Raw genomic sequence first — 25,010 nt, forward strand, 5'->3', positions numbered from 1 at the left:
CTTAATTATTAATAGGACAGCGTTATTCAAGAGAACCAGCGGGTACAGATTTTCTTTCTTAAAGCGCCGGCTTTGTGGGAAACATGAGAGATGAGAGACAAAATGAAAGACGCACGATGTCCTCTATTGAGATAAACTGTCGAAAGTGACTACGTAATGGCAAGCTGAAACACCCATGCTTTTGTATTCTCGTTCGCTTGAAAACCTGGCCTCCTGCTCGAAGCTTTAGCGCGTAGTACGCAAGCGCAAACACGCACTATTTGCATGCAGTGTCCCGTGATGATGCAAGCCTTAAGTGGGAGAAGCTGCTTCCAGCGCCGGTCTCTTCCGGTGACTAGTCGTATTAATTTCTGCATGTCGCTTTCACGGCGTGCTTGCGGCTACAGCAGTAAGCATGCACAAGCCTAGCTCGTCGATCACTGAAAGACACCGGCTTTGTAGAACTTGCCCAGGAGAGTTATATCAAATTTTGCGGACTTGGCCATATCGAAATTTCTAGTGGTGTCGATTGCAACACGATTAGACCCGCGACCCTCCTCATCAGCTTTTGTGTCTACACAGCAATGCACAGGAAGCACAGCCAGGATAAGAAATTAGGAAGAATGCAAGTGCGACTTTATTACGCGATACGCAAAAAGTGTGCCGAACCATAAAGAAGAAAACGAAGCAAAAACTAAATCTTAGGGACGAGCTGCAGCTCGTGATGCAAGTTACGCGATGGAATCATAGAATAGATATGCCCCTGTAACCATGCTTTGCAACGGTGTTGCCCATTTTTGTTGCCGACGCAACAAAACATGGGCGACAGCGTTGGTCGACAAAAGTGGGCCACAATGTATACGTGACGCTGCTCATCTTGCCAACGCTGTTAGCAGCGTGACAGGATGTTCAGCGAAATATATGTTGACCAACGCGTTGGCCAGCTCTTGGGAACAATTTATGCCGGTGGTTGGAAAATATACTACTAGCGTGAATACGCACCTGTAGTTTTATTGCATTTGTAAACTGTCAAAGTGCAGTCTACTGCGTATTTTGTACGGTCTCTGTGAAATCGTTTTTTTCTAATCTGTGGCTCGTATACGTGGGGGAAAATATATGTTGCCATTTATTTCCCCCACTTATTTTTCTCTTTGACTTAGGCATCGCGAAATAACATAGACGGAGGGAAAGAAAACGCCTACACAGCGCAGTACACAGCGTAGGTCTTGTACCAGACAAACCTGCTTTTTAAGAGTGGCGCCTTAATCCCCATGCTCTGCGGGCGACAGCGCGCGCAATTTAGGCTCACATCTCTACAACCACGTACATGTGCGCTAACGGTGTATAGTGAAACGCTAAGCCAAAGGTGATTGCCGATTTGTTCGAAACATATGAATATAGCTATAATTAACAAAATTATACCTGCCGCTTGATTGTCAGACATCAATGAAGATGTCTTGCTTCCTCTATTGGCGCTGTTATTGGTACCGTATCCCCACAGCAGAGGCGGATAGCGCAGAAGCGGCACTCGCCTCCCTTATTATTCTGCCTGAGGTCGGAATGTTCGCAAGAGGAAAACTTCCTAACGCGCGACGAAATAACTGGATGGTTTAATGTTGAGGCCTTGCCGACAAGTGAGCCGGTAAGGTTGCGCAGTTGGCGCCTTAAAAGTATTTGTATCATACCCGAGAACTGTGTCTTAAATTTTTATATGTCCTGTCGTAAATGTTTCTATCAACGTATTTCTTTGACACACTGTAACTGTGCGTTTATTTGAACGAGAGTCTAACTTGTGATGTACCATGTGCGTACTGTGATATGCACTTTGGGTCGTTGTATCGTGGATTAAGCTGTTAATGACGGCATATTAATTTACTCTTGGTGCTTTCTTTACCAAACTGTAAGTAAATGTGCTCTGATGGAGGTGTAATTTCTATGTGCAGTGTGCAAACACGTTCCAACTTTCATTTATCTCTTCTATTACGGTGGTAGTGGCCTATATTTGCATCAAATTCTATGGGTAGGCAAAAAAAATATAGCTGGTTCATAATGTTAATGGGTCGCATACTCACACGTTTGTTAAAAGAAAGAAATAACACCGGACCGGAAATTAGCTGTTGTTGCACCGAAATCGCTGACTCATATGACATTTGTTCGTCCTTCTGCTTCAATGTTTAGACACGAATGACGCCTAGTGTCTCATAAATGCGGTCCTCACAATAAAATCATAAAAATTACTTACCAGGCCAATTTTCACGTTCCCGTACTGTAACGCCAAGTATCCGGTAACGACACCAAGAACGTACGTCGCAACATGTGTGAAGGGTCGGAAGTAGACCAGCTCGATAGTTTCTACAAGGCGCCTATAAGACAAAGATGACGAATAATAAAAAGTGTCACATACTACCTCCATTCATCAAAGTAGCTTTGTGCTCTGGTATTAGGTTTGTTATGTCATAAACTGGAGCCTCGAAATCTCTCCTGTGTTTCCGGCACCTCTTAGACGCAATAAGAGCTCTTTCAAGGCCACCCTGCCAAAAGAAGGCTAACAATAATGGGTGCAAAGTGACGGATAATTACAGCGTTTATGACAAAGTCATTCACTTGGCCAGAAGGAAACACGAGCATGATAGGAAACAACACTGAATTACCAGACAACAACAAAAAAAAAAGACATTGCAACATGATTTTCTTCTCATTCATTGTATTCGCTACATCTGCAGATAGGTGACATAAAGGCTCACGTATTCGATTTTACCTATGTCCATGTAAGCTTTTTTTTGCTTCGAATTGCTTTCCAGTCAGCTTTGGAAGTTTTGGAATGTTTGAGTAAACGAAGACCCTTCGTAACGCATACGTTGCCGCTACATAAACCGCACAAGAAAGCTAAAGCGAAAAGGCACGATTACCGAACGTGCTGAATGTCACTAAAACTATCGCTAAGTATATCGTGTTTGACAATCACAAAGAGAAACTGAAGCTATCGTAGTTTTAGGGAGTTCTAGAAGTAATTTCCCCGAGGGATTTAGCTTGATCAAAAATATAAATCCCGCTTACATTCTCCTCTACTCATATTGCGTTCTTCATACGCCTAGCTCACAGTGGCTCCTAACTTTCGGTTCCCTATTTCTAAAATGGCATACTATTCCATCGCAATCTGAACTCAACCATGCACTGATCGCCCGAAAGACTGCGCAGAAAGGCAGATAGGCGCGAGAATGGCGAATATAGAATAAGCTAAATATAGCACGGCCACTGACACGAATCACGACTAGGCTCAATGGGGGCAGACAGCGAGGCTACCTTTTTACTCTCGTGGAAACTTTCGGTATGCATCGGGCGTGGCAAACAGTTGATTATTACGCGTCGGCGCGATACACGTTCTTGCAACGTGCTCTTGCCATCTCGGGCTTATGATTAGCGAGTTTCACCGTGAAACGTATGCCTATAGTTTGCTTTCATTCTGTCACAGTCTGGCCGGAGAGGGAGAGACGGCATAGCGTCAAATCGTATTTAAAGCTTTTGGCACATCAAGCGTTAGCTATAGAGAGCTTCCTCATGGGCGCCGCAACATTGCCTAGGCAGTGGCGCTATGAGCAGAGGGCATGAGGGCTTGGAAGACCGCTTCGTGTTGTATGCCATTGCCGGTGCACGCTCAGCGGCTGTTTCTGGTGTGTGTTTTTCTTTTCCCTACGCTAACGCAGACTATTTAGCATGAAACGGCGTCTTCTACGTGGGACACGATTCTGTGAGACGTAGTGAAGTGACTTAAACCAGCATATCCGGAGTTTCTTCTGGCACCGAGGCGGACGGAGCGCCCAGCTTGATGTGTGGGCGTGTGTTAGAGCCTTCTATCAGCCTCAGAGATCTGTTGTGTATTTCTGAAAATTCGTGTCAACCTTATTGCAGGATTCTCATTGTAATTCTAAGCGGTTGTTTTATACCAATGAGTACTTACGAAACAGTTGACGATCCTAACCCCATGGGCACCGTTCTGCTGCGGAATAAGTTGTGCTGTTTACTTCGAAAAGCATTCGAATTGATATATCTGTAGATACATTGCGCGACTACCTTGTTTGCTGGGCGAGGTTTCCGCCCACGAATACAATAGCTTTGGTTAGTAATAACAGCATACCGTACAGTGTGAATCACAGTTGCCAAGGGGTAGTGCGACCGGCTTCAGACTGCGCGAGCGTCCGAAGTAGTGGCATATGCTGTGTTACAGATTTGTTTGTTCTATATAGCGCATAATCCAAGCGCGCGGCACAAACATGCGATGACTTCTTGCGTTGTTAGCCAGTGGTGTTATTTCTTTTTCTATGTTTTCTTCAAGAAAAGTATAAAAGGCGATTTCTTTTATATATATATTTCAGTCGTGTTCGTCCAGTCTATTACGAAGCACTCACCCATATTACAAAAATGGCGTTCTCGCACATAGTCTCAGATTTTTTTTATGCGATCCCATTTGAATATTACTGCCTTACAGACAAAAAGGCAATGGCGAAGCATAATGCTTATATGCATCATGCTGGTTGTTCTAACCGCAATGACCGCGGTGTTGAGCGAAGCCATCGGCTTCATACAGGAGGCTAACGTATACATAGTATAGTTATTTCAAGTCTACTAGACTTGAAGTACGTGAGAACGATGCTAATGGCTGACGCAAGTGTTTTATAACGATTAACACTGACATGTTTCGGGGCTGCAATGAGTTGGCCGAACACGAGCACTCTTACGGTTTATTTCCCACGCCAAGCGATCAGACAGTGAGAAGACGTTCTGTTCAGGCTGACAATATACAGACACTGATTCTCTTCGCCGAGTCAAAACCGATGCAGCCAAAACAATTCCCAGCAAACATACTGCGGCTGATGATACGCACCGTATTTTTGCGCAGCCAAGAAAAATTTCCGCATAGTGTAGCTACTGCAGAACCTAAAGGCGACACCTGAAGTAGTTCGATGACCTCGTATGAACTGACATCATGTGAATTTCCCAAGGAAATGGCTAAAAATCTCCGAACTGTCGCTCAGCATGCGACGACAACACATTCAAGGAGAACTGCGTCAGGTCACACAAGCCAGAGAGGAGGAAAAGCTCGCTGCGCGCCCTTTCCTCCTAGCCCGATGAAAAGGTCTATAGTTGCCACACATACATGATCTGATGCTTTTAGTCGCCTTCTCTGCTGTCTATAGCGGCAGTCAGCACTTCAGGGATATGGCGCATGTACGGCTCAGGACAGCTAGTGCTTATCTCATTGGATTATTTTACAAACATTCTCCATTGTCTTCTACTTTCCTGTACTTATTCCTTCCCTTTTGTACAAATGCTGAGTAACAGGCCAGAAGCGCGCTCCTTCAGCCAACCTCTCCGTCTTTTCACTCACTAAACTTTCTTCTATCTCTATTTTTACGCTCTTCATTGCGGTGCAGAGTTACGTTCGATCCAAGGCTTGCCAACATTCGTCGCCGCCCGCAATACCATGATAACTGCCACAACCAGTGTTAGAAGAAACTCGCGCGACATGCAACTACTTCTCAGTTATAACTGCGTTGTTGATGCCGGCAGCACGTTTTCCTCGTTTCCAGCATGGATGCTTCCCTCAAGCTAATGCATCTCTCAAGCCCTCATTCCAAAAACTGCGCTTGATTGTTGTTAAGTGTGCTCATGAGAAAATGGCTCCTGCCACGAACGTTCTTGTATCTGCCGTACTATTTACTATCGCCAGTGAACTTATTGGTTGCTAACGAGGAGTGTGACACAATTCCTCAAACGGGCGTGCTAAATTGCGCTATTCGGAAAGGATCCATGCATACTCTTTCTATGTACTTACACCATGTCATTGGAGGCTGTCGTCGCGGAGTAAAGCAGGTGCCAAAAGTGAGTTTGTAGCGATACCAAAATGCAGAATGCTAGAGAAACAACGCATGACACCAAAAAGGCGAACTTGGGGTGCCTATAATGAAAAAAAAAAGAAAGAAAACAGATCCACTTGGCTGAATGTTTTCGCAATGGCACCGGCATGTTTCACACCACCCTGTGCAAAGGTAATCTGATGTAGGGCAACAGCGCGGCAGTCGAAACAAATAGGACCAGGCACAGCGCTGCGTTTCAGTGCTCTGGATGCCTACACCTATCCAAGCCGCAGCGCTATTACTCTTCGTCGCTGCCCCGCCCACATTTCTCAGGAAAGAAGCTCTCTCACACCATTTTTCCTTGTTTATCAATTCCTATTAAAAACCAACACCCCACAAACTTATCTTGCGACATGAAATTGTAAAATACTGTTTAACAAAAAGTTTATACGATGAAATCCCCAGGTGGCCAAAACTAATATAAACATCTTTTCTACGACATTCCACGCAACCACACAGGCCAGTTTGGCACATTAAACCACCAAATCATTACAATATTATTAGTATCTGGTCATTCGGTCTTGGTCATTCGGTCATTCTGCGCGAAAGGCTATAAGGCAAATGCGTTGTAATAGGTAGACATCAGAGTATTGATGAGTGCTCATTCGTTAGTACTTGAATGACTGAGTCAAAATTAGACTTGTTTGTAGCCCGAACCAATGGAAAATAAGAGGAAAGCAAATACAAAAGCACATACATGGAGCAAGGACGGAAAGTACGGATACTCATGCATATAAAATACGAGCATTAAAAAAATTATGTTTTCTGTTTCAAACATGCCTATTACTTCCGACGTAGATAGTCCAACAATAATAAGGTTTCCCGAGTTTGCCCGGGTGTGCATATTTTTCAACACTGTACATATCAATGGGTAAGAAAGGAAGGTTAATTTCTTAGTACTCTACGGAGATTCTTATGAACAAACCCAGCCAAAACGCATTTACCTCCAACATGGTTCAGCGTTGTCGAGCAACTTCGTTTATAATTCGAAAACAAATATCGTCAAAATAGCTTCAAACACATATGTAGCAAACAGATGTATAGCCTTGCATTTTCTTGCCCATTTTGTTCTGTATGCACTTTACAGTACTAACTGTCCAAACAATTGCTCAACACTTCATAACGAACTACCATAATATTGCTATCTTCGTTTTAATAGTTAAAATGTAGGAAGCCTAATAAGCTTTTTCAATATTCCTGTGGCAAACATTGAAACCACCGCATATTTTGCATTGCTCTGCAATGCACAAAACCTACCGAAAAGTGCCTCAAATTTAAGAAGGGTAAAGGCGCACATCATAGAGGTGCCTAGCGCAGAACTTGCCCTTTCTGCCTGACGAGTATATTTGCAAAGCACATGCGGCAGCACGATTACGTGGACTTCATAGTTCTCTGGTACCCATTATTAACTAACGCGGCAGTTTGATAAAGCCTTCCGTCTAAAAATTGTTATTTGAGGAATGGGAAGGAATCAGCACCAAGTAATAAGAATGCACTTACCAGACAAAAAGGATGGTGAGGGGAAATGCTATCACGAGAAATATTTGAACATCGGTGCTCACATACCACAGGTGAATCATGCACTGCAAGATGACAAAGAAAATAAATTGAAATATCAATGTTACCGCGACAATTTCTGCTGGTTACAATGAAGTGGGAATACGAATGCTAAGTTAGTTGTGCAAGCACATGATTCCCTGAGCATGTTTCTTTTTAGACAAGGAATACCTGCGACTTACGATATGTTTAATTTTTCCCGCTTATGACAACTTCAGCTAGTTGCCTTAAATTGCTCCAGCGGTGCTACTAAATCGCCTTAAATAGCATTCAATACAGTACGTTGCAGTATGGTAAAAATGATAATCAGACTAAACTTTTACACTGGAGTCACGCATAATACTAAGAAAATTCAGTTCGTACTTTTGCTGCGGTGTATTTAAAGCGGCCAGAGTACTAAGAAACGAACATGCGATTACGGGGTTTTTTTATGACATCCATAAAGCGCATACAAGACCATGTAACGCATAGTGTTCACAGCACCTCGATAACTTTGCCGCTTATTGAATAACAAAAGCGACTATCTCTTACACATGCCGTAGAATTATTTGCGCAGTTGTACACGTCAGGCATAGCCCCTGACGTTCGCTTCAGTGACCAAAAAAAAAAACTGTTCCGAGGTGTTATTTTTGACATTTCGCTTTCGTTGAGTTCCACTACACATTTGCCTTTGAGCGAATCACAGAGATTTAGACCCCCGTTGGAGCCAATTAAAGAAGGAAACATGCCAGAATTCAACATGGCCAAATTCTATCGCGTCGAGAACCGCTTGCACGATTAGAATTCTGCTTTGGACTGAGCTTCTTGCGTCTTGTTCATCCATTCGTGCGCATCTAGCCTCAATGCTGGATGCACACGAGACAATAAAGCTGAATTTTGGCCCTCCGTGTAGGCTTCACGGCATGCCTATGGGAACTCAATATACTGGGAACTCAATATACGGTAGATACCTCCTTTTACTATTCGATTGCCTATACCATAGACCTGAATAACGGGTCAACGATTAAGTCCGTGCCTTTACCAAGCAGATTTTCATTTTCTAAACGCTATATGGAGTCAAGCAAGAAGTAGTAAAATGTTTTGTTTAGTAGAATGTCAGTTTGGACAAATTAGTCATTCCATTATATTTTGAAAAATGTGCTATAGACGGCTCAGAAACAAAGGGGAAATGTACAGCGTCGTGCGTGTTGTACCTATATCTCTGTGTCGCTTCTGTCCCATCTACAGCGCACTTTTGCAAGTTGAAACTTTTTGGCTCAAATATCTGTTTTCCTGTAGAGACCTTCACCTTATCTTTCTCTCGCAACGTGCCTACTGCGTATCTGGCGCAAGATCAAAGTAACTGGCAGCTATGCGTATACATCAAGGCTGCAGCTCTTCATCCGGTGGTCCAATGGCGAACGTCTTCTTGGTCTACCTGCCACGGCAGCCCAGTGGCTGCGCTGCTGACCACGAGGTCGCAGGTTCAATCCCCGCCTTGGTGGCCGAATTCCGATGGGACGCGAAATTTAATAGCACCTGTGCACCGTGCATTGGGTGCTAGTTAAGGAACCCCAGGTAGGCAAAATTATTCCGTACTCTCCCACTACGGCGTGCCTCATAAACAGATTGTTGTTTTGGCACGTCAAACAACAGAATTTAATTTAACTGTTGACCACGCTTGAAACCGGGCGTTTAGTAGCGGTTAGGGTGATTGATTCAAAGTCTCAAAAGCGCTGGTTTCACTCGCCGCACCAACGTGCCACTGTTCAAGATTATGGAGCTTTACGTGCCAAAATCACGATCTCACAATGAGGCACATCGTAGTGGGGAACTCCAAATTAAGTTCAATCCCCTACAGGCGTTCTTTAACGTGCACCTAAATCTAAGTACACTAGCGTTTTCGCATTTCTGTTCCATCGAAATCTGCCCGCTTGAACACGCGATCTTCAGCTCAACAGCACAATGCCATACACTGGGCTACAGCGGCGGGTCCGCAATAAAATAGGCCACCTCCACTGGTAATAGTACTTTCAATGACAGGCTAGGCTTGCAGGTCAGATTTTTCTCTCCTAGTGTGAATCCAGTTTTACACCTATAAGCTGGCTTCCCATGCTGGGGCGGACCGCTCATTCAGTCCGCGGTCAAGAAAAGCGAGTCGCAGTGCCACCCAATCACGCCGCACAGTATGACGCCGCAGACGACCTGCTAGCAGAGCGATCCGTGGCAGTTCAGCAACGCCACGCTTGCCTGTGGGCAGATTTAGCTATCTGATTTTGCGACTGAGTTAACGCGTCTGGCTATAGAAGTCAGGACCACCATTTTGTAGCCAATTCTCTTGGGATGCTACTCATTTTCGCGCTTTGTCAGGGGTCAGAGCGACGCCCGGCTTGCGTTATTATTGCAGTCAGCCCGCCGTAAACAGTGGAGAGTAATGGCATCTTCGACTGGTCGTTTCTGAGCGCTCTATACTCCATTCCATACATAACAGTCAACGCCGTGGAGGCTAGAGAGACTTTACAGTGGCTTCGTTCGCACTTGGATATAGTTCGATGTTCTTTTTACTGCGCGGTTGTGCGCAACTGTTTTTGATATATAGGCTCCGTGTTGAATGAAAGAAGTTTCAACCCTTAGAAACAAGCACACTGTGGTATACGGCTGCTAATCCGTTGTTTTAGATCATTTTTATTTTTGTTGTTCTTTTCGGGGTTTTTTTATTTGCAACCCGCGGTGAGGAGAGGAGCCTCACGTGCCGGCTCACTCGAGCGAATGCTGTTGGCGCGCAGCGAAGCATGGATGGAACGCGCGGAGTGAACTTTTCTTGACCGAACTTCTTGCGTAGTTTCCACAGCGTTCACTGCTATGTAGGGAACGGTGTACAGAGCGCACTCGCGAGCGGCGCTGTCTTCGGCTGGTTGAAAGAGGGCGCGCGTTCGGCTGGTTCTCCTCGATCGCTCTCCTCCGTCTTCGAGCGATCTGAGGTGCTCCGGGCCCTGTCGTCTGAGCAGTCGTCGAGATTGAAGTGCTTCCCGTAACGTCATCACAGCACAGCGTCGCTGCTGTTGGCGGCGGTCCACCGCAGCCTAGGCAGCCTAAGCCGCTGTACGCTGGCGTTTCGACGAACGCTCGTCCCACGGCGCGTTCGCCGGTTTTCCCGGCAGCGCCGGGATCTTTGGATAGGCGAAACATCGGACGTTGGAAGTAGTCACGCGGTTTCGCATCTGGCATTTCCGCCTGCCAGAGCGAGTCACACATTCGGCTTGCGGGCTTCTCCTCTACCTCTGAGTTCGGGGAACGCCGGATCCGCCCGGCTCTCCTTCGGGGGATGGAGGCGACCAGTCGAAGATACCCCAAGAGTGGGCGGAGAATCGAGCGAAATGCATCACTACAAAACCATGGCCCAGAACAGCAACACGCATTCATTTTGATTACATATTTCTTCGTACGAACGTTTTAAAAAACTTCGTTGATGCAGTTAGAATTGAGTGTCGCCGTGCTTGGGTTTTTTCACGCAGAAGTAGACACTAGAAGCACTGCGTAACTCAACCTATACCACGGCGCTTAGGAGGAGACCTCACCATCTTGTCGACGGGGTAGAAGTTGTTGAAGCTGAGCAACACCGCCCACCAACGGTTGATGCACCCGTCCACCTGCTGCTGTAAGAGTTCGTGGTTTGCAGGGCCATCCGCAAAGTGCGGCAGAAGGAAGCATGCCATCACCACAGACACGATGGGCAGCATCAGCCTGCGTGTGACAGCGGGCTTAGATACATCAAGGAATTTTATGAGTTCATCTTAAAGGAGGTTCTTATCAAGAAAATCTTCTAAATGAATTCGGAGGCCTATTTAGCAGCAGTCGGAGTATTTTCAGCAACAATGCGAATCAATGTGAAACATAAATATTTTTGAGAACCTTCGCGCATACATGTTGACACGTAGAATTGTCAAGCGCTACGGGGCTCGCTTCATGCCTTATCGCATCAAGACAAAATGGTCCCCAAACCTGTGGTTTGGGGGATCATTTGGTTTTTTCTCAGCTACGCCTGTGCTATCGATTTTGTTAATACTACGCGCTATCACCCGGAACGTAGCTCGACAGCGCACGTGGCAGTATTGACAGGGCTAGGCCATAATGGCATACGCGGGGATAGTGCATTGAGCTACGCTGAGTTTCACTGGGAAGTGGGTTAACCCTCACTAACGATACAGCATGTGCACCATGCGATCTAAAGGTCCAGGGTTTCGGCACCAGACGATAAAGCATTCGCTGTAAAAAAGGTGGCTCCATCGTAGGCATGAACCATGCATTAAGAAAGCATACCAGGGGCGCTATAACGTAAAGCTATTCCAAACTTCTCTATTCCAGTTCTGCAATCAGCCCTCCACAATTTGGAATAAAATTTTGGAGAACTTCGCCTGTCTTTCACGCGACGTCACGAACAGCGCGGCAGTTCCCCATCTGATCTCGCGTGTACGCACTGGTTCTGCATGAATAAACCAAACAAAAGAAAAATAATCATTTCTCATTCGACGGCTTTTTGCCATTATCCCTCGGGTATTGGTCAAAAATTTTCGGGCTGCGCCCACTTCACCTTTCTGCCACGCGACGTCACAAAGCCGCCAAAACTAACCGAATCAAAGTGACGTATTGGTATTAAAAATGCATTAACATGCCGAACAAAACTGCTTTTTTTTTGCTGTTTAGCCGAAGGCTGCCCCTTTCAGAAAGGAATAGAAGATGGCTGCCCGCCGATCGCTCAGGCACAAGCTATTCGCACCTACCGGAGAACATGAATTTATTAGCGTATAATAGCATTTTTGCGTGGCATTATAACATTATCGAGTCCTTTCGGCGCGTATAGGAGATCACTCTGCCAACTTTTCATTGGTGAAGATCCGTTTTAGCGTCATTGTTAAGCTTCCGTTGCACGCCGCCGCGATTTTAGACCAGCCACCCTAAGTTAAGTAAAGTAGGCCAATCGTCGACGCCGGCACCACCCTCCCCGTACGTTTATCTATTTTCACTGCGCTGGTTTTGCCCCATCGAAACCGTCTCCACTTGAGCGTGCTCCTTGCCTCTCGTCAGACAATTAGATTTTTAAAAAAATGCTCAATGTAGCCAATTTTATTCGTTTTGAAAGCACACAAAAGTGACATTCTACAAACGAGGAGAGCGTTTGATTGGGCTGTTCAGACAACGCTGCGGTTCACCGCCCACAGCTTGCGGTGGCTGGTCGAAAATGGCAGCGACTTGCAATGGTAGGTTAAAAATGCTGCTAAAAGGGATCCTCGGCAAAGAAGAGTTATCAGAGCGATGTCGTCCACGTGCCGAAAGGGCTCGATAACGTTATACTGCTACGCAAAAATTTATATTATTAGGCGAAAAAAACCATGCTCTCCGGCTGCTCCGAGTAGCATTGCTAGAGCAATCGGCGGTCACCCATCTTCTATTCCTTTCGGATCGGGGCAGCCTGGCTATTCAGAAAAAAGAAATTCAGTTTTGTTTGGCACATTAATGCGTCTTTAAAGCGTACACGTCACTTTGATGAGGTGAGTTTTCGCGCTTTTGTAACGTCGCAGGACAGACAGGCGAAGTGGGCGCAGCCCGAAAACATTTGACAAATAGCAGAGGGTAAACGGAAAGAAAGGCGCCGAATCAAAAATAATTATTTTTCTTTCGTTTGGTCTAATTATGCATAATGATTGTGCACACATCATATGTGTTCTCGCAGTTTTTGCCACGTCGCGTGACAGACAGGCAAAAGGGGGGGGGGGGGGAGTTGCCCGAGAACTTTTTGACCTGTCGTGGACGGCTTATTGCAGAATTGTAATAAAAATGTTTGAAATAGTTTTACGTTATAGTGCTCCAAGTGTGGCGTCATCCGATCACCCAATTCAACCGAAGTTCCTACATGCTCGAGCTGCGTGGCCTGCATGTGCGTCCGACCTCTTCCTCCTCTATTTCCTTGCCGTTGCGTGAACAGTCAATGCTGTCCTAAACATAAGTTTCAACATACCCTCTGACTACGTAAGTATGTGACACAGAACTTGTTAGATGATATCGAGTTATGCCTATGTAGCTGCAACTTTCTAATTGTTCAGGTGAAGTGATTGACGCATTTCGGAATCTCATACTATTATGGAATAAAATACCATCGTCCACAGAGTGCTGCTAAAGTTTTCTTATATTTTAATGGGTGAACGTACGTGCCTATGAAACCGGCACAGGCCACATGCCTTGACGTCTTGTCTGTGCGGACACGCGGGCGTCGGCAATTCTTGATTATTGGTATACACACCTTGGCAGAAAGCTGTGCGCCGGCCAGTCAGCGTGTTTACCAGTCAGTCAGTGTGATCGATAAACAGTGCAATATAGCATGTGGAGAATGCTAGATACACAAGTTACAGACTGTTCTATGATTAGAGAAAATCATGCAATGCTAGTGGTGGTGGCGGTGGTCATCGAGACTCGTCGGTGGTCATCGAGAGTAGTGTGCGTACTACAGCGACAGCTCTCTGTGTCCATATACATGCACGATGCTACAGCTTGTACGATCCCAGGAGCTCAGAGGGCTCAAAATCTAGGAAAATAACTCGATATCTGGTGAAGCAGCCACCTGTCAAATTCCTATAAGAGGGCGTAAAGGGACCGGCACATTCGATAGGCCCCAGATGGGAGGGATGCCGAGTATTTGGTGCAGAATAGGCAGTAGTAGAGGTTCACATACTGCTGAAGCAAAACGTGAAGTATTTTTGCCAGCAGCTATTCAAGCTTAGCATTCGTGGGTGCCTTTAAAGGGATACATTGACATATTGGGGCCGTTGAGGTGATCTAGCATCTTGGTGGGATAAAATTTTGTCTCGAGCTCAATTCTTGCTGTGTTCTTGTCAGCAAGGAGCATGGTCATGCCATCGTTGCTGTGGGGACACCTCATGGCTCGTCTATATTTGTCTGAGAACCTCGGCCCCGTTCTATGCACCTTCCATTTCACAGCGCACTTATTGCTCGAACAAACCATCTGCCACTTGCCGGAGCGCATTCGGAAGGAAGCCCGGCCGGCTGTTTGCGGTATGCGCCCGCGGCTTGCTCTACGACACAAACAACCCTTTTTGGTGTTGGTCACGAATTGACGGTTTAGGTTAACCCTATGGCGTAAAACAAGTTTTTATGGTCGTTGCATTTTTAAGTGCCGCAAATAAGCATAAAAGACTTCTGAGGGATTGTCCGAATACAGAGTTTCAGGATAGGGCACCAAATATTTAGTACCCCGAAGAGCTTTGATAGGGCATGCAGGAGGTAAGAGCTTTAGAATGGGGTCTTCAGCTCGCGGTTTGTTTCGCGCTTGCGGTGCCACCGTGGCTGGAAAGAGAAGATATCATAAATAATGAAATAATGTCTGGTAAAGGAAATGTCGCCGTCACACGTACTTTGGTTTAAATAAGCGTTGCGAGCATTTATACGTCACCAGTAGCAACTTATTTAGTTAGTTTCTGATGGTTCTGAGAGACTAATTTATTGGCCTTCATCAGCTAAATCAATCTTAATTAGCTCACGCCAGCCGAAACCATCCCCCTCTAGGCCATGAGCTGTCGAATCAACCACCAATCTTTAAAACTGTGGCGAATTGTCATTCTCTCTTTGCCAGCTACGTCACACGAGTGGAAGCGAAAACCTACATCAGGATTTGTTTGTCACGAACGTTACCAGTTACCCAGATATCAGGTCAGATTTAGGGCTAGGTAGGACCGGTCGCTTTGATGGGTGCCGCCATGTTTGTTGACGCAAAGCTTTTAAGGCAAATTTGCGGTTGCATGCTGTAGATGTAAAAAAAAAAAAATGCTTGCGTGACGCAAACCACGAACAGCGTTTGCATCTCATGCATGCACAATGCCGACGACGCTATGTCAAAGGGGGCCCCAAAACGTCGGAGAGTAGGGGGGGGAGGGTATTCTTAAACGATCGAATCTCCTGCAGGCTAAGCTTTAAACCCTTCAGAATCACAATCAAGTCTTACACTTATGAGATATCGTCATTACAGATACAGAAGGAGGTCCAAGAGTCATAGAGTGGACTGAGATCTCCATCGCATTGTAAACGTGAAAGTAGTTCACATGATTATTAGGAGCAGTAACAGAACAATAAGCGAGCGCAAGTTTGTAAATACAAGAATATATAATGCATATTTAAATACAATAAATGTAATAGGTTCTTCCCTTCGTCTCTCAGGCTGTAGGTAAGAAACCTGTACTACAGGCGGCCATGTGCTGAGGGCTCAGCGCTCAGTAACTGAAACGCGATAATCAGACCGCATGGTGGCCGGCGCTTCTTACACCGCCGCAGAGCGCTGGGGGCTCACTGGGGAACCAAATGCAGCTACAATGCGTTTCATATACTCTCGCTGTGATCGTTTACCCCAATGAAAAAGGTCGGTGCCCCCAGCCCCCACCGGTGGCGCAAGAAATGCCGGCAACAATGCGCTCCGAGTATCGCGTTTCAGTCACTTCACAAGCGTTTCGGCTGCCATCATGTAGTGTCTCTCGTAGATGCATAGAAAGAGCGTTCCTTTCCGACCGATCGCAGACTTCACAACGCCGAGATAAGAGCATGAAAGTTAGAACTCTGTTCTTTTTGTTTGGATTTTCGCTCAGAAAAGTCAGCGGGCCCTTTACCCATTCTTCGATTCTATTTCTAGCACACTTGCTTCAATGACCGGGTAGCTTAGCGTCGCAGCGCGAACGCTACTCAGCGATGAAACTTCCTTACCTGATATACCGCCGAACGGCGGCTATGATGTACACAGCTATCGGATTTTGCTTGCGAATTAGTGCGCGGGACTGGAGCAATAAGTATGACATCACAAATCCGCTGGAAAAAAGAAACACACACAGCGCATCAAAGGCAAAGAAAAATAAAAAGAAAGAAAAATGAACACTTCATATTCTGCCTATTTTTTGTGCTCACCTTAAGAACAGAAACGTGGACACACTGAGGAGACCATTGAGCATCAATTGAAACATAACTTTCCCTGACAGGTCTACGAAGACAAACGGGCTCCCTGTAAACGGAATTCATAAATACGTGATGCATTCGGAGTTCACTCAGCTAAAAAAAAAAAAAAACTTGTGCCATGTGTATAGCTAACTTTCACATGCAGCTACAATCTTCAACGCACAATAAATGCACTTTCTGAAAGGTTGAAAGCCACTGGCGAAACGACTATTATTTTCCGTGGAAGGAAACGATGATATTGAAATGTTGCTCTTACAATACGAATAAATACAGAGAACGAGAGAAAGAAAGAAAGAAAATTCAATCATAATTGGGCCAGCATGTCAAGATTTCATTCATTTTCGCACTTCGTCAGTGGTTCCAGTGAGCGACGGTCCACCTAAGTTATCATCGGGATTGGTCGGTCGTGAACGGCGGATGATAAGCAGAAATACAATTGAGCGACAGAAATCCTTACACTACATCTAACCTTGAAGAGTGTCATTAAATTCATTTCTCTCTATACTTGTATAACTTTCCTTTTTTTATTAGTTCGAACCGATTTTTCATTAAACAACTGCGACAGATACCACTTTTCCACTTTATCAAGTAGATTTCTTGTATGAAATTTTCCTGCTCTAAGAATTACTACTAAGTAGATATGACTTCGCTACTACTCTGCTTCAATTTCGCAATTGCAACATGTCTCATAAATGGAATATTTAAAGAAAATATTAGTGAGTTCCTTTATTTAGCCGCTTGGACATCGAGGCTTTTCTACATGTAATGTGCGCCTCTTTGGGTATATTCCACCTGAACAGGGCAAGTTTTGTTATGTGTTTCGCACGATTTAAAAAAAAAATGTTCTAATAAGAAAGAAACACAGGAACAAGGGAAGTGTCACGCTGGAGCAAAGTCAAGCCTGTGACTTCCCTTGTTCACCTACTGTTGACCGCTGTGAAGTCACGATTCCAACATCTTTTAATCGAAGGCACTGCTAAACAAGTATGCTGACGGTGACTCCTCCATGGATTAAATCGCGGTGCAGTTAGCTACACTCGCTCATTCATGTTTGGCTTCTGCTTATTGGCTGCCACACAAGAACGTTGCAGTTTCATCTCCCCCCATCCCGCTCCCATGTGTAGGGTAGCAAACCGGTTAGGCTAAACTGGTTAACCTCCCTGCCTTCCTTCTCCACTTTTTTCTTCCTTTTAAATGTCAATGAATTTGCTTGTAACAGTTTTTCGCGTGCGTAATAAAAAAACATAAATATTGCGTACTTACGCACAAACTCTGGCTGTATCAAGACGTAGCAATGTGCGTAGATAACCCAGAAAATGAGGAATATCTTGAAACCGCTGATAAAGACCAGGTTTTCATTGTCTTTTCTTGCTGTGGTCTTCAGAAGGCGTTTTGTGTTGCTGATTGCAGAGAAGTACATGAACACTTTGAATGGCCCCCAGATGCGTACTGTTAGCATCCAGAAGAAAAAAGAAACACGCACACAGGGAGGACGGGGAAAGAGGTGATAAAGTGTGTTAAGAAAGGAACAATAGAAACAGTCCTGTGATTCAGCAGTTCGTTTGCCAGTACAGTCGATTCTCGTTAATGCGACTCGGTTAATTCAATTTTTCGCCGAATTCAAACACATTAAACATTCACGGCGAAACACCATACTTTGATACGGAAGGAAAACATGTTTAGCTCGAACTCGAAAGCATGCGGCTTCGGTTAATTCGATTGCCCCCCAACCTGTACGGGCGCCCCCTCGGGCGCGCAGGGGTTACGATAAGCTTGAAAAAGACAAGAAAGGGTGCCCACGATGCTACTGGCTCCCTAGGCGTGAAAATATTTTATACAAAGTTATTTTTATCTTTTAGTGACCGACGCTCCTTCCGCCCTTGAAGCAATCCGTTGCCGCTGGCTTCATGTCGTGTAACGTTGAGCTGCAGTGTTTAAACGTGTCTGCGCTCTTCGCCTCACGCTGCTTGAGCGGCTGCTTTAAGAGGCAGAAAGAAAAATACATTACATAATGCTAAGTAATAGAAAAAATATCCGAATTTCATCCTTCTTCTTGTGATTTGTTAATTCGACCTTTCGGATCATTCGATCAAATCTTGCAGTGCGGCATAGATCAAATTGGGGGACTTGACTGTACGATGACAAGTAAGCAAGGACATGAAGAAGCAGATTGAGCGCATGTGCTAAACACAAAATCTCTACGTGCCTACCCATGCATTTACGTTGTGCAACGGCACTACTTGTTAATCAACTTTCCGCGGTATACTTTAGTAGGTATGGCGTTGCGCTGCTGAGCTAGAGGCCCCGTGCTCGATCCTGGCCGCAGGGGCAGACTAGGGGCGAAATGCAATAACGACTTGTATAGTTGAAAAAATTAAGTTTGCTTTGAAAATGAATTAAAAAGAACATGCAACGATATTAGCGATGACACTTCCGCATGCCGCACAAAAAGCGAGGATACATCTAATAACACATACAGTTGAATGCTAAGATTTTGGTACACACTTCTGTAGGACTGCAAAAAGATTTTTCTCTGCTGATGCTAATTTAAGCGTTAACATGGGGGTGCGGGAGAATGACCAAGTTTGTAGTTTCTAGACACCGCGTGAGGACATTACCGCGTTTTCAATGTGCCTCTTATAGCTCTAATCTTACTTTATTATCTCGCTTGCCGAGGTTGAACATCCGAACATGTTGTTGCAAGGAAAGACATGTCTTACATCTCTCACTTTTAAATTTGTGCGCTTTTGACCCTCCTCTCTCCTAAGCTGCATTTGCCTGTACAGCCTACTGAGCATCTTTCCTAGTCAGAACGCCAGGAATAATTGGCTACCAACCTTTAAAGATATGTAGTAGCACACAAAAAGACATGCTTTGCATTTGGGTCCCGCGAACTCTCTCTCCAGCGTGTGTGTACTTTCCCTCCTGGTTGATATTACGGTTTCCTTGGGATGCGTTCTCGTAGCACCAAGTTATGCACACGGTGGGTGGTCCTTGCGGTGGGAATAAAGTGCGATGGCAGTGCGTGTTCAAGATAGCATTTCATAGGCTAATGGTCTGACGCAAACAGCTTAGCGAACCGGACCCAAATGCAAGATATCCTATCTTATTGTTGACGGCTGTGTTTGCTCCCGGGCGTATTCTTTTTCACGTTATTTTTGTTACTGTTTCAGTCACACTTCGAGATGGCTTCGAGTCTTCCAATCCTGAAAATTGGCTTTACTGTTTCTCTTTTAGGCAGAAAGTCTTTATCGGCAAGGCAATATACAATTCCGCGTAATAGGGCAAAAGTTTAATGCTAGCTTGCTCATGGTTTTTATTACGCATAATGTCCCCATGGAATAATAGGTGTCATTACTATACACAAGGAAGTTTATTGCAGCATCACCGACCCCTCACGAATACCAATCCTCCCCTTGTCATTAAATAAACGGCTATAATGACCTTCTTTATTATGCTTTGCTAAAGAAGGTAGAGTCACAACAAGCTGCCTTTTAAAATATTGCAACGTAGACGCTTATTTGATACGAACACAGACTGGCTTCCATGTCCGGTGCCGGGAGCTTCAGCACGAGCCATTCAATAAGCGTTCCTAGAAGAACGAGAAGTCCAAGGACGCTCAAGTAATATCTGAAATGCAAATAATTATAGCAGTAACATTAACGACACTAAGAAAAAATTTTAAAGATATAGGACGCAACAATTGAGTTTAAACCTACTAAGATAATGACACATCCGAGAAATTAGATCGGTTTTAAAGGCAAGGAAGCTCAAGGAATAGTTATCGAAAACATATGGAGAGACAGAATAAATGTTAATGACTCCCGCGCTGACACGGCCTGTAAGGCTATCGGTAAAATATGTGTTTGGTAGTTGGTACTGAATGTTTCATGTTCTGAACAAGTGCGGCTTAATGAATTACGGCATCACTGAAAAATGTGATTTGATTTGGTAACCTAGTTACCAGCACGACATGTTAGTTTAGCTATGCATGCGGATGCTAATATATGTGAGATCCGAATACAGTAACTTACACGGTTTCGATACTAATAATTATACGTAGTGTTCTTCATCTATCCTTGAGATGAAAATAAACTGATTTGATTTGATTTCATTTCATTTCATTTCATTTCATTTGTCATCTGTGCAGGGGGGGCTTAGCAGACATGTCGCCGTTTTATGTTTCCCTACCGCTGTTGCAGCTGACATGTCTCTTTTCCTTTCTTTGACGAGGAGTGGGAATTCATGCGTGCATGCTTGCGCGGGTTTACGTGTGCATGACAGAGGTCTGTGAAAGAGAAAGGGCTGAGGAATAAATCTTTTTGAGTATTTTTGATTTTTTTTAACAATGCGCCTGCCTTTCTATACGTCCTTTTTCATTTTCTCTCTCTCTCTCTTAACAATCCAGTGGAAGCTTCATTTCAAGGGAAGCATGTAGCATTTTTTTTCTGTTTACAAACTATCGGTGAACACATTTACGTCAGCAGACAGCAAAGTTCGGCATACGAGAGGAATACCACCACGGAGAGCAGTGCATGTTTACGTTTTACGTTCACTGGCGTATCGGCAAATAAGATATCATAACAGGCACGAAATTGTTGTGCTTAACTGCATCATTATAGCTGGTGTTGCGTTGCTTCGTGAGGCTTCCCACTGCAGCACTCAAGTGACTGACTCAACGTGCTTGAAACGACGACAGGAGCGGGAAAGCCACTGATACAAAAAAAAAACGGCTGCATTAATCAAAAGGCCTCTTTGGCTTTTTAAAAGTTATTTAGCAATTTCGCGACGTCATTTAACTGCTTGGTCTGATCATTGCAATATTTCAAACATGTACTTTTCCGGTTTTCTTCTAGAAACGCATTCTTGAAGGCACGTTTAGGAATGCGACGCCAATGTGAAACTTAACCTGCATATTGGGCTTCTTTTCCTCAAATGATGAACAATCGTCTTTCTTTTTTTTAATAATTTCTTTGAACATCACAGCTGCTGCAAGTCTTCCCTGCAGTGTATGATGCCTGTGAAGGTAACACAGAATAACGGCAGGTTGAGCGCGCCTCCAAGTAGGAGCTAGAAGTCTCGTTTGCGATGTGGTCACTTTGTACGCTCGAGAACTTCGATTGTGGTTCCAATAGTTGGCGAAGCGGCATCGATTCGTAGCAATGCCGCCAACATGCTACAAATTTCACTGAAACAAAGACCCACTGTTGTGTACTTTGTAACGATTTATTTTTACCGCCGAGTTTAAAGCAGTGAAATTAAGCACTTGGCACAGTTAGCCATATGTGAACTAGTCAAAAGTATACTTCGCACACTATTTCATGCACTGTCAGAAATGCTCGGTGTGATCATCGAGTACTCACATTGAAGCATACTGAAGTTTCGTCAGCTGCGGTGGTTTGTCTGTTCGGCAGCCGGTAACCGTTGTGTTTGCGCCGTATTGCTGGAAAACTGTTGGCGTTTTATTAGAGCAAATAGTTTTTTTAAGTGTAATATAACGTTAGAAGCTTCTCAGCAAGCTTTACCAAAAGGAGATAATGACATTCGCAAGCGCGCGTTATGGTTTTACCTCCAGCAGCTAGGAAGTTGACTTCTTCCTCGGAGCAAGCATCGAGCGTACACAGTCCAATACGCAACGCTTTCCTTCCTATCTTTTCATTCGTGGTGATCGTGAGGGGGTTCAACCTGCCCTACGATACGGGAAAAAAAAGAGGAATAATGACATCATTTTTTAGAACCTTTCGACGGATGAGTTTTGCTCAGCACACACGTCGCGAATGAATATATAATTCTGTTTTATATTGACTGAGTTGATATCTGAAATAGACGGCAAGCGGATACCTTGATGGAGCGGCAGCCAGCGCATGGCCGAGCTTCAACGTTGGCTCTAAGTGGTCCGTAATCAAAATAATCATTTAGAAATGTGATACCAGTTCAGCGATCGGTGTACGCCACCAGAAAATGTCATATTTATACGGATTGAAGCAGTGCATTCTTTTCTGTAAACGTGTTCCCGGTGTTGTCGTTGGGCCACTGTTCTAAAGCGAAAAATAACGTCGCCAAAAGTGGGATGACGCACTTACTACGGTTATCACAACATCTCTATCAACTTTTGAACGTGCATGTTTCATTGCAATGTCAGCACCAAGTGTAAAAAATAACTAAGAACAGCCAAATGCGCACAAAAACATTTGGTCGAGTGGCGGTCGGTTTACACTGATTACAGAGGGGTCGTTATGAGCGGCTAGTTCTTGCACTAGTGAAATCCCCCATACAAGAAGCATCCCTGTATAGCTGATAAAAAAAGCTGAGACAGGTCATACTGGCATATACTTTGTCGCTAAGTCTACTTTGGTATCCCACGTACGTGCTCAACTATTGACAGTTTTCTTTCCAGAGCTCTGTACTGCTGCCTTTTTTTAAAATGAATATTAGGAGAGGTTGGCGCATTTATGGTGACACCGGCTACTCCTTGTCACTTGGCAAAAGAAACAAATTTGCGTAAAAAGTGAGAATAACGACACCAAATATGACACTCATTAGAACACTGGAAGAATTTAAAAATTTACAGTCCAACATTACATGAATCGCAAAGTTTTGTGCATGAGTTCAGTGCACGTACGCACATATAAAGTCAGATATTTTGAACAGCCAAAACACACAACCCATGTAATACACTGCAAGTACAGAACAGAATTATACATATTGCGTAAATGTTGCGATCACCACATAAACCAGTTATGAACCACGAACAACATTTATGAGAAGCCAACAAACACTGACACCAAGGACAACAAATGGAAAATTACTTGTGCTTATTAAATGGAATGAAGAAACGAAAAATAATGGAAATCAAAGTGGATGAAGAAACAACTTGCCGCAGGTGGGAACCGAACGTGCATGTTTCATTTGCAATTTCAGCACCAAGTGTAAAAAAATAACTAAGAACAGTCAAATGCGCATAAAAAAATATGGTCGAGTAGCGGTCGGTTTGCACTGATTACAGAAGGGTCGTTATGAGTGGCTAGTTTGTCGCTAAGTCTACTTTAGTATCCCACGTACGTGCTCAGCTATTGACACTTTTATTTCCAGAGCTCTGTCCTGCTGCCTTTTTTTTAAATGAATATTAGGAGAGGTTGGCGCATTCATGGTGACACCGGCTACTCCTTGTCACTTGGCAAAAGAAACAAATTTGCGTAAAAAGTGAGAATAACGACACAAAATATGACACTCATTAGAACACTGGAGGAATAAAAAAATTTACAGTCCAACAGGACATGAATCGCAAAGTTTTGTGCATGTGCTTCTTGTATGGGGGATTTCGCCAGTGCAAGAACTAGCCGCTCATAACGACCCTTCTGTAATCAGTGCAAACCGACCGCTACTCGACCATATTTTTTTATGCGCATTTGACTGTTCTTAGTTATTTTTTACACTTGGTGCTGAAATTGCAATGAAACATGCACCGCAGGTGGGAACCGAACCCACAACCTTAGGTTTGGTTCCCACCTGCAGCAAGTTGTTTTTTCATCCACTTTGATTTCCATTTATTTATCGTTTCTTCATTCCATTTAACAAGCACAAGTAATTTTCCCTATGTTGTCCTTGGTGTCAGTGTTTGTTGGCTTCTCATGATATGACTAATAAAAATCGGGCCCCTCGGTTAGCCCCCTTTCTTCTCGTTTAACAACATTTACGTTACTCATTTAGCGTATTCGAATCATCTGAAGCTTAATATTTTCCCAAAATGTTGGTGTCCTCTAAAAATGTTTTCAGAGCAAGAAGCGCTCCTTTCTGAAGGCCCGCAGTTGGCCATGGGCCAAGTATCTTTTTTAAGGTGAATGGTCTTATGTATAATATCAACAAATTAGCTTGCAGTACCGTTCTTTGTGTATCGTATTTCGTGCACTCGAGAAGGAGATGATGCACATCTTCGTCTGGATGGCCACAAGAACACTGCGGACTAGAGACACGTTTTATCCTGTACAAGAAGTGTTTCGTAAATGCAGTACCAAGACGCAGGCGGTCTACCAATGTTTCAAATTTTCTGTTGTCTCTTAGATTTTCCCGGCGTTGATAAACTTATACATGGGTCTATAAAGTACAACTCCGAGTTTTCAGTTTGCAGATCAAACCAGGTAGTTTTGCTGAGGCGACAGGAAACCTGTCTCAGGATCAGACGGACTTCACTACACAATAGGGGAAGATTGGTTGTCTCTGCGTTATTGTGCGCCCGATTCGCAGCTGCGTCCGCTGCAGTATTACCAGGAATATTGCAGTGTCCAGGTATCCACCGAAATGCAATTACGTGGTTCATTGCGCTTGCTTTTGTAAGTTCTTTGAGCGTCTCATACAATAGCAAAGTGTTCAAAGAATTTTTCTTATTGCTCAGTAGTAATGTGAGAGCGGCTTGCGAATCGCTAAAGATAACCTATTTTTGCGAATGCTTTTCTGATGTTATGAAACGCAAAGCACACAGGATTGCAAACATTTCTGCCACGGTGGAAGATGTCTCTCGGGATAATTTAAATGTTTGCTCTAGTGCTAATTGTGGAATGATGAATGCAGAAG

The 25,010-nt window shown here is 44.3% G+C and overlaps 1 protein-coding gene across 1 annotated transcript in view; it reads right to left on the reverse strand.

Moving 5' to 3' along the window:
- LOC135911987 (nose resistant to fluoxetine protein 6-like) overlaps positions 1–25,010 on the reverse strand; it is a 38,682-nt gene that overhangs the window by 7,971 nt on the left and 5,701 nt on the right. The window contains exons 3-12 of the mRNA XM_065444365.2: positions 22,009–22,129; positions 21,803–21,890; positions 19,972–20,069; positions 17,703–17,888; positions 16,392–16,485; positions 16,194–16,295; positions 11,009–11,174; positions 7,395–7,477; positions 5,813–5,935; positions 2,222–2,342 (exon numbers count right to left, since the gene is read on the reverse strand). Coding sequence (XP_065300437.2) covers positions 2,222–2,342; positions 5,813–5,935; positions 7,395–7,477; positions 11,009–11,174; positions 16,194–16,295; positions 16,392–16,485; positions 17,703–17,888; positions 19,972–20,069; positions 21,803–21,890; positions 22,009–22,129 — 1,182 coding nt within the window. The remainder of the gene's footprint in view (positions 1–2,221; positions 2,343–5,812; positions 5,936–7,394; positions 7,478–11,008; positions 11,175–16,193; positions 16,296–16,391; positions 16,486–17,702; positions 17,889–19,971; positions 20,070–21,802; positions 21,891–22,008; positions 22,130–25,010) is intronic.

The sequence above is a fragment of the Dermacentor albipictus genome, chromosome 1, assembly GCF_038994185.2.
Source record: "Dermacentor albipictus isolate Rhodes 1998 colony chromosome 1, USDA_Dalb.pri_finalv2, whole genome shotgun sequence".
Taxonomy (NCBI): domain Eukaryota; kingdom Metazoa; phylum Arthropoda; class Arachnida; order Ixodida; family Ixodidae; genus Dermacentor; species Dermacentor albipictus.